General features: G+C 49.4%; 1 protein-coding gene across 4 annotated transcripts in view; it reads left to right on the top strand.

Annotated features, from left to right (window-relative positions):
• The first annotated feature begins 4,337 nt into the window (after positions 1-4,337).
• Positions 4,338-10,513, top strand: part of GOLGA3 (golgin A3) — a 44,936-nt gene continuing 38,760 nt past the window's right edge. For 2 of the 4 annotated variants that reach the window (XM_070046930.1, XM_030859884.2), the window contains exons 1-2: positions 4,524-4,644; positions 10,000-10,312. In XM_070046930.1, the coding sequence (XP_069903031.1) occupies positions 10,180-10,312 (133 nt within the window). In that variant the 5' untranslated portion in view covers positions 4,524-4,644; positions 10,000-10,179. The other 2 variants (XM_060310148.1, XM_060310150.1) reach the window with 2 other exon arrangements.

The following is a 10,513-nucleotide window of genomic DNA, read 5'->3' as shown; positions in this document are numbered from 1 at the left end:
CTGCGGTTTGGGTTGGCTTGTTACATAGGAATGAATGGTGCTACCACGGCCCACAAAGGCCCAGCACTGGGTGGCCCCCTCTCCTCCCTCAGCAAACCTCCCCGGGGTCTTCCGTAGCTAGACCCAAACCTGGGCCCTCGCCCGGGCTGCCTGGCGATGTCTCCTCCCCACTCAGGGCTTGGCCCAGACCCGCTCCCTGGAGGGGCCTCCCAACCAGCCATTCTAGCATCAGCCTGTCTGGCTTTCTTCCTGGTGCCGACCATTGGAAAGGAAACGTTTCCTTACTATTTATCTCCCCTTCACAATTCAGAGCAGGACGCTTCCTGGCTGCTCCGCTGGTGTAAACTTGGCTGAAGCGTCTGCTGACCGCTGGCAGTCGGGTGCTCACAAAGACCTTGCTTTGCACCCCTCTCCTGAGGCTCTTCTCCTCTCTGTTGAGCCTAGTGTGTTCTCTCATTTTGTTTTCTGTGTGTTTCCTTCTGGAGATGGTGATCCTGACCTGTATCCTCATCTCTGGTTCTCCCCCACCCACACGGAGCAGCCTGGCAGGACGAGTGTGGGAAGCCATGTTGAGTGCTGACCCAACCGTACGTGCTGCTGTGGGCGGCGCTGCTCTCAGTAGCAGCTCTGTGTGCTGGTCCCTGGGGCCTGCATAACATGCACCACAGATGGGGAGGCCTAAACAACAGACATTTCCGGTCTCACAGTTCTGGAGATAGGTGTTGCAGGGCTGGTTCCCCCTGAGGCCTCTCTCCTGGGCGTGTAGACGGCTGTCTTCTCCCCGTGTCCCCATGTGGTAGTCCCTGTGTGTGTGTGCCCTGATCTCCTCCTCTTATAAGGACACCAGTCACATTGGGTTGGGGCCCACGCATATGGCCTCATTTTACCTCAGTCACCCACTTAGAGTCCCTATTTCCGCACACAGTCACATTCTGAGGTCCTCAGGGTTAGGGCTGCAACATGTGAATTTAGGGTGGCAGAGGCAGACACAGTTCAGCCCATAACACTTTGTCATCAGACATCAAACACCACAGGGTTTTATAAAGTCAGGTGGGTTTCCTTTAGGCAAACCCCACACCCTATATACTATTAACACCCCGTGGCAGGCTGAATAATGCCCTCTGCCCCTGTCTCCAAAGACATCCGTGTCCTGACCCCTGGCCCCTGTGAGTGTTACCTTATCTAGCAGAAGGGACTTTGCAAGTTAAGGACCTTAAGGTGAGACACCTCTGGATTGTTCTGTGGGTCCTCAGTGCAATTGCAAGGGAGGCAAGAAGGGCAGGCAAAAAGAGATGTGACAGAACCAGAGGCTGGAGTGACGGTTTGAAGGCAGAGGGAGAGCCGCAAGCCAAGATAGGCTGTGGGAGCTGGAAGAGGCAAAGGAAACAGCTCCTCCCAGAGCGTGGGGAAGGAGCAACCCCACGATTCTGGACGTCTGACCTCCAGAAGTGCGAGAGGGTGAGTCCGTGTTGTTTGGTGTGGCTTGTTATAGCGGCCACAGGAAGCTAAGACACACCCTCACCGTCTTCTCCTTTGGTTTTCAGTCTTTAGGAAGGGTCCAGTGTTTGCCGAGGCTTTGCAGGAGGGGCTGGAGAATTCTCTCTCACCTGAGCCCCCAGCGACACCTCAGCTAGTTGATCCGTTGCAGGACGGGGCTGAGCCTCTGCCCCGGCCAGCAGGGCCACAGTCTCAAGGTGCCCGCAACCCACGTCCACACTGCCTGAGCCACCTCTTCAAACACCAGGCAGATGTCACCCCTGCTTGAAAGGTGCCAGTGGCTTCCCCACTCTGATGGACCCTGTGTGGCTTGCTGCCACCCCGCCTCATCTCGGACCCCTCCTGCTCTGGACGTGCGATTCCTTCCCTTATAAAGCTCCGGCACGCGCCGGCCTCCTCGTCACGCAAAGTCAGCTCAAATACAACTTCCTCAAAGAAAACACTGAAGTTTGGGATTAACATATACACACCAGTATATACAAAATAGGTAAACAACAAGGACCTACTGTACAGCACAGGGAACTGTACTCAATATCTTGTAATAACCTATAAGGGAAAAGAATCTGAAAAAGAGTGTGTATATATATATATATATATATATATATATATATATAACTGAATCACTTTGCAGTACACCAGAAACTAACACAACATTGCAAATTAACTACACTTCACTTTTTTAAAAAATAAAGTTAAAAAACAGGGCTTCCCTGGTGGCACAGTGGTTGAGAGTCCGCCTGCCGATGCAGGGGATACGGGTTCGTGCCCCGGTCTGGGAAGATCCCACATGCTCTTCCCACATGCCGCGGAGCGTCTGGGCCCGTGACCCATGGCGGCTGAGCCTGCGCGTCCGGAGCCTGTGCTCCGCAACGGGAGAGGCCACAACAGAGCGAGGCCCGCGTACCGCAAAAAAAAAAAAAAAAAAAAAAACCCAAACCCGTGGCTCTCCTTGCTGTCCCACAATTACCTGCATGACGCCTTTTCTTACTTTCTTCATGAGTGGAAACTTATGTCCACACAGGCTTTTGTGTGGACATAAGTTTCATTTCTCTGAGATAAATACCCAAGAGTGCAGTTGCTGGGTCATATAATTATGTTTCATTTTTAGAGAAATTGCCAAGCTCTATTCCAGAGTGGCTGTACCACTGTACATTCCCATCAGCAACATAGATAAGAGATCTAGTTTCTCCACATCATTGCCAGCATTTGGTATTGCCGCTATTTTATTTTGGCTGCTCTGATAGGTGTGAAGTGATATATCAAGGTGATCTTAATTTGCATTTCTGTAATGGCTAGTGATGTTGAACATCTTTCACAAGCAAGCTTATTTGCCATCCATATATCCTTTTTGGTGAAACATGTCTTCATATATTTGCTTATATTCTAATCATTTTTTTTAATTTTATGTTTTGAGAGTTCTTAAAATATTTTAGGTACCAGTCCTTCATGTAGTTTGTAAATATCTTCTTGCAGTCTGTGGCTTGTCTTTTCATCCTCTTAATAGAGTCTTTCTCAAAACGAAAATGCTTAACTTTGATTAAGGCCAATTTATTGATTTCTTTCTTTTGTGGATTGTGCTTTTGGTGTCATGTGTAAGAACTCTTCACCAAGCCCTCAGTCCTGAAAATTTTCTATTTTTTTTTCTGTAAAAGTTTTATAGTTTCACACATTTTTACACTTAAGTCCATGATCATTTTGAGTTAAAATTTGCATTTGCAGATGACATGATAAGCTATGTAGAAAATTCCAAGGAATTTACAACCAAAAATCTCCTAGAACTAATAAATGAGTTCAGCAAGGTCTCAGGATACAAGATCAACCACAGAAGTCCATCACATTTCCATATACTGACAGTGAACATGTGGAAACCAAAATTTAAAACACAATATCATTTACAGTCACTCCAAAGAAAATGAAATACTTAGGTATAAACTTTAACAGAACATGTACAGGATCTGTATGCTGAAAATTACAAAATGCTGAGAAAGAAATCAAAGATCTTAATAAATGGAGAGACATACCATGTTCACGGATTGAAAGACTCGACATAGTAAAGATGCCAATTTTCCCCAAATTGATTTATAGTTTTAATGCAATTCCTATCAAAATCCAACAAAGGATATTTGTGGACACAGACAAGTTTATTCTAAACTTTATCTGGAAGGACATGGACCCCAGAATAGTTAGAACAGTCATGAAAAAGAGTAAAGTGGGAGGAATCATCTAACCTGGTATTATGGCTTGCTGTAAAGCTACCGCGGTGAAGACTGTGCTGTTGGCAGAGGGATAGGCATGGTGATCAACGGAACGGTGCAGAGATCCCAGAAACAGCCAACAAGCAGCCAACTGATTTGACAAATGTACAAAAGCAAGTTAATGGAGGAAGAATAGACTTTTCAATAAACAGTGCTGGAACAATTTGATACCAGTAGACGAAAAAGAAAGAAAAATATCTTCATCTAAACCTCATGCCCTATGCCAACAATTTTCTTTCTAAAGATTGAAAAAAATACATATATATATATATATATACACACACACATATATAAATAAACATTGCTACGGCTCCAAGGCAGGAGTCACTTTTGCATTTGTACCTGAAAGACAAGGACTAGCGCGGTAGAAGGTTAGGTGCTCAGGGGCCAAGGCCAGGGGCCAGCGCCACCTGCGAGCCACACGGACCCAGCCCCCGCCCCGGGTGCTTACTAGCCACGCCCCCAACACGGTAGGGGCGGGGCCAGGACGCCCATACACTGACAGCTGGGGCGGGGCGGGGGCGGGGACCAGAGCTTAGGCACGCCACTTCCGCCGGAAGCTCAATTGCCCGGCTTCCTGTTGGAGTTGGTCCGGCAGGTCCGGGAGCTGCGTTTCTGACAAGGGAAAGAGCCCCATACTCACTCTTTCAAATCGGCCTCGGGCCAATTGTGAGTGGGCTGGATCTCGACACTGCAGCTGGAACAGTCCCGTCCCGAGGGCGGCTGCTGGCTAGCAGAAGAGGACCTTATCTCTTCCGGAACGGAGGGTGCGCGCACTGGCTGTTTCCGGGGGGCCGGACTCCGTCGCCGCGCCGCGCTCCGCCTCGCGCGGGGCCACGTCTCCGCCTGAGCGGCCGGGCGGGGCATTTGCAGCGGCTTCCTCAGCGCCGGGGTGAGGGTCGCGGGGTGGCTCCTGGGCAGGGCCTCCGGCCGGGGAGGGCGCGGGGAGCTAGGGAACCGCGGCGCGGTCGGAGTGGGGGCCGGGCGAAGGGCGGCGGTACCGGGGCGGACGCGGAGGGCCGGCTGCGGCTCCGCCTAGAGCGACAACGCCCTGCGCTAGTCCGGCTTCTCACCGTTGGTAGCCTCCGGGCCTGGAAGCCGGCCTGTGTAGCTGTTAGGGAACTGGCTTCATAAATATACATACATTCGAGCCCTTCCGGAGCGCTGTCTACCTGTGCCGGGGAGTGATCTGTTCAGAGGTGCCCACAACTGCTGTTGGTCTTGTTCTTTTGCAGAACTTCTGTCAAGATGACATGTGTGACATGGTGTCGGGTGGTTAGTGTGAAGCCTGGTTTAAAGAGCCCATGTGCTCTCAGCCTCTCAGTCCACCTCGATTCCATCTCGATTCTGGGTGCTTAGAGGCGTTTCACTGGTGCAGTGATACCTTCCAGAGGCAGTGGGGTCAGGCGTAGTCACTAGTCTGCAGGTGAACAGCTCGGCCTTCATTCAGCAACTGTTTGTTGAGTGTCGGTCGTGTGAGCGGCACTGTTCATTGTAGGTGCTGGGATCCAGAGCCGAAGTCGTGTCAGGGTCCCTGCCCTCACTGAGCTCACGCTGTCGTGGAGGGATGCGGAGGATAAATGAGGTCATTGCTGAGAGAGTATTGGGCGGTGCTTGGGGTGGGTCTGTAGGAGACCCCGTCGGCGGAGGTGACTTGAGCCAAGGCCTCTGTGACAAGAAACTAGCCATGCAAAACTGTGGGATAAGAGTGTTTCGGGCAGAATGAAGAGCAAGTGTGATGACCCTGAGGGAGGAGTACGTTTGGTGTTTTGAGGTAGAGAAGTATGGCAAGTATGTAATGAAAAAGGAAGAAAATGATAGGGAACAAGGATGCAATGTAGGGAGGGGTCAGATGGTATGCAGCATCCTAGTTCGTGGTGAGAGGCTTAGATTTGATTGTCAGTGTGATTGAAAACCACTGGGACGTTGTAAGCCATTTACAGGTGACTCGTGGATTTTTCTTTTTTTTACATTTTAAATTGTCCCTTAAATATTGCAAATACAACTTTTTATTGGAGTGATAGCCTTCAGTTCCAGTGGACCTTGAATGGCAAGAAAAGGAAATAAAAGTCATCTGACATTACTCAGATTCAAAAGTAACCTTTTTTTTCTTTTTAGCCAGTTGCCTTAAGCAGCAGTATAATTTTTAAATTTAACTAAACTTACAATATTATGTTAGTTTCAGGAGTATAACATAGTAATTTGATGGGTTGTTTTTTGTTTTTTTGGCCATGCCGTGCAGCATGCGGGATCCTAATTCCCCAACCAGGGATCGAACCCATGCCCCCTGCAGTGGGAGCACAGAGTCTTAATTACTGGACTGCCAGGGAAGGCCCTGATGTTTTTATAAATTAGACTCCATACAAAGTTATTATAAAATATTGGTTATATTCTGTGTGCTGTACGTTCCATCCTTGTAACTTATTTATTTTATACCTAGTAGTTTGTACCTCTTAATCCCCTTCACCTACTTTGCCCCTCTCCCTTCCCTTCACCTCTCTGGTAACCACTAGTTTGTTCTCCGTATCTGTGAGTCTGTTTCTGTTTTGTTATATTTGTTCATTTGCTTTCTTTTTAGATTCCATAGTGATAACATACAGTATTTATCTTCCTCTGTCTGACTTATTTCACTAAGCATAATGCCTTCCAGGTCTATCCATGTTGTCGCAAGTGGCAAAATTTTGTTCTTTTTTTATGACTGAGTAATATTCTGGCGTGTGTGTGTGTACCATATCTTCTTTATCAAAGCAGCATACTTTCTTTTTTCTTTTCTTTTCTTTTTTTTTTTTTTTTTGCAGTAAGCGGGCCTCTCACTGCTGTGGCCTCTCCCGTTGCGGAGCGCAGGCTCAGTGGCCATGGCTCGCGGGCCCAGCCGCTCCGCGGCATGTGGGATCTTACCGGACCGGGGCACGAACCCGTGTTTCCTGCATCGGCAGGTGGACTCTCAACCACTGCGCCACCAGGGAAGCCCAGTATACTTTCTTGAATGAGAATATATTCAGTTGGCTTTTACCTATTGATTTTGACAAGCAGCAATTGAAGGGAAAATAACACTAATAATAATAGCTGCTATTTATTGAGCTCATGGGACGTGTGCAGTTAATCCTGGCACAGATTTTTTATTCTTTTTCTCATCATCTTACTGATGAGATCGCCAGCTACGAGTGGTTAAGAAATCTGCCCATGATCTCACAGGTGAGGGTCGGGGAGTCAGGACCTGCAGCCAAGATGTCTGATACCTGAGTCTGTCCTTTACATTACACTGCTATATGGTGACATTAGGCTTTCCGGGTTTTCACTTTGGCCATGCTCTGTTGTTTTTCTTTTCTTTTTGGCTGCCCCACGTGGCTTGCAGGATCTTAGTTCCCCCAGCAGGGGTCAAACCCATGCCATCGGCAGTGCATGTGCTGGTGGTCCAGAGTCCTAACCACTGGACCACCAGGGAATTCCCATGCTCTGTTGTTTCTGATTGCTGATAGGGACGTCTTAAAGAAGATGGGGTAGATGGAGCTGTTAATGTGCATATACCAAATCCATGTAATCTTCTGTCTGGGGGAAGCTGGAAGTCACATAGGTGCCTGAGATGGTAGTTTCTTGATCTGAAGTCTCTTGATGTCAGACAGTGATGGACCTAGAGTTACACGCACTTCGCGAAGTTCTAAGTTACGGTTTGCCTCATCTCTTCCCTCTGGGAAACAGCAGAATGCACGTGGTCAAAAACAGTACTGTGATTAGGCTGATCTCTGCTTTTTAATCACAAAATGGAGTGTGCATGTTACTACTAACAGCTTCCTTGTGATGTGCTCCCAGCTGTCTGACCCTCCTTGCCCTGTGTTTGTCAGCCGTCTGAGATAATGAGGCCCTGGACAACTGAATCATGCTAAGTAAAATTCACAGGAGGCTGAGGATACACGGAGAATGCCAGGGTATTATGGACAGGGAGAAGTGTCCCTTCACCAGGGGCTGCTTCTGGTGGTCTGTGAATTCCATCTCTTGTCTGGCTTCAGGAAGAGCTGCATGTGAACAGGAGCCACCTTCATAAGTTACCAGAACAAGTCACAGTCACAGGGTCTCGAACTCTCGGCGGCTGCACCATCCATCTCTGGAGGGGGTAGGGCTCCTTGGGAATCAGAAGGCTTCTTGTTTAGTAAGAAATCCAAATAAAGGGGAGCCAGTGAGCGGAGTGTGCGTTGGCACTGGGCTCAGACGGCCTGATTCATTTGTCTTTGGCCTGCCTTCCTCAGTGGACGTGAACATCTAGGCCAGTGTTCCTCTTTCCCGCACAGTGTCAGGGTCAGGTGTGGTCACCGCTTGCCTCGGTGGCGCATTCTCTGTGGCTCCTTGGCCGCCCCTGTGCCCTCCTTCCTTTGGTTGGCATGTTCCGTCTTCCGTAGGTAAGTCCAGTCCCACTGGCTGTCGCGCTCTTCCTGGTCACTGTCACTGCTTATCTGCCTGTGACCATTCACGTACAGCTCTCCCAGTTTATACCTCCCAGGGTGTTCTTTGCCCTCACTAGAACTGCGGCTCCCACCTGCGTTTAGTAGAAACAGACTTATTCTGTATTTGACAAGGCATTGTGGATGACCAAGGATGCAAATACTGTCATCGTTTTGTTTTGGAACCACTAGCTTGGTTGTTAAGGGGTGGAACTTGGTGAGGCAGAGATTTAAGTCAGTAGCCTGTGCTGAGCACTGCTCTGTGCAGGGGATGTTCCAGGGGGTAGGGGCAGACTTGGAGTCGTGATTTCTGCATCCAGGATCTTACAGCGTGATGGAAGAGATAGGCACACACACACTGCGATGTGATATGCTTGCAGGGGGTATCGTGATGGCAGAAGCGAGTGGGCCACGTGCTTTACCTGAGGCCCAGGAGGGACTTGAGAGCAGTGCCTGATGGTAGACATGGAAGGGTCCATGGGTATTTGCCTGGAGTCAAGGAGAGAAGGGCATTGGCAACAGTTACCCATGTTTTCACACATTTCTATCCGTGGTCCTCTCAAGTACAAACCCTTAGAACTAGCTCTACACTTAATAGTAGACATAGGGAATCCCCTGCTTGTCCAGCGGTTAGGACTGCGCCTTCCCTGCCGAGGGCCCAGGAACTAAGATCCTGCAAGCCGAGAGGCGTGGCCACAAAAAAAAAAAATTGGCCATAGCCTTTTTATATTCGTAACAGCACTGTTATTGATCCATGGTATCGCTGGCCTGTCGGGCGCTGGGTTGCAGAGGGGAACGTGTGGATGATGGGAGCTGTGGGCCAAACACCACTGGGTTCCCGTCGCTGGGCCTCACCACGGGGTAGACCAGGTTGTGCCAGCCCCAGGCTGTGTGTTCGTGGGTGACAGGGTGACAGAGGACTGTGGAGAAGCAGGCGCACCTGCCTGTCCAGTGAGAGTCGGCTCCTGCTTAGGCTCTTCAGAAATGTCTATGTGGGATTTGTAAGCTGGGGAGGAAAGTCATGTAAATTTTTGTCCTGAAACCTGCGATAGTATCCTCATTACACGTCAAATGTGATAACCAGTTGCCAGACTTCGGGCAAAGTTTTGCCACCTTAAACTCAGCCTGGCAGGATGGGCTGAAAGATAGCAGATACTGCGAGAAATGAAGGATGCGTTGGTTACCTGCTGTGACATGCTGTCTCTGCCCCCATCCCGGGACGGCTACTTCCCTCTGTCCTCACCTCCTGTGCTTTCCTCCAACAGTGTCCAGTTTACCATGTCCCACGCCATCGCGTCTTCCATGTTGCCCTCTGGATCTGAGCTGTGGCCTGGGCACTGACATGCCAGGTCTCCTGGGGCAGGGGCTTGCCCTTTGAGCCCTGGGAGCTCTTGGGCCTGTGTGTCCAGTACAGAAGCCACTGGCCACATGTTGCTATTTACACACAAATTAGTTAAATTTAAATAAATACAGACTCAGCTCGTCAGTCACCCAAGGCCCACCCCCAGCTCCGTGGCCACCTCTGCCGATTCTAGCGCCGACTGTGGAGCTTCTCACCCTGGCGGGACGGTCTTTAGCCGGCGCCAGTGCAGCCGCCCTGTAGGGATGGGCCCAGGTGGAGCTGGTTCAGCATTTTATCCTCAAAATCTAGGATGTTGTAGGTGCTCAAGGATTATTTGTTGAATGAATAAATCTATATTTGTTTATTATACAGATGCAAATTGGGAACCAAATGTTAGTCTTGGAATTGTTACTTCAAGTCTGGCAAACGAAGTTTCATAATACCTTTTTTCTCTTTTTTCTCCTGTCAGGTATCATGATATTACTTGGTTTGATTTCAGGCCATTTGTGAGACTTTAAATCTTCCGAAAATGGCAGCCCTGGTGCTTCCCATCCCAGGAGCTCTCGGCCGTTGCTGATGGCAGAAACCAAGCTCGCTCGCAGTTCACTTGCAGCCCCTGACTGTCAGCCCAGCCCGTGTCACCCTAGCCATGGACGGTGCAGCGGCCGTACAGGAAGGCATGCTGGAGGACAAACCCGGCAGTGGGATCTCAGCTTGCCCCGAGGCCCCCCCAGAGCCCACTGGCTCCCTGACATCACTGGACCAGTGGGATGAAGCCCAGTGTAAGTCACCAGTTACTCTGTGTGCTGCTGACTTTCTGCCTTCAAACAGGAGAACGTGGGTCAGCGTGCATTTTGGAGGAAGCCTGTGGTGTCTTAAGACCGTAATGAACTTTTTAATTCATTCAGAGTGTGTTTTTAGTAATCAGATGAGGGTTTGGTTTTGTTTTTTAGTTGATGCCAACCTTGAATCAAGCACCACGC

This window comes from Globicephala melas, chromosome 13 (genome assembly GCF_963455315.2).
Source record: "Globicephala melas chromosome 13, mGloMel1.2, whole genome shotgun sequence".
NCBI lineage: Eukaryota > Metazoa > Chordata > Mammalia > Artiodactyla > Delphinidae > Globicephala > Globicephala melas.
The sequence above is the reverse complement of the archived record's forward strand: the minus strand, read 5'-3'. Positions and strand labels throughout refer to the sequence as shown.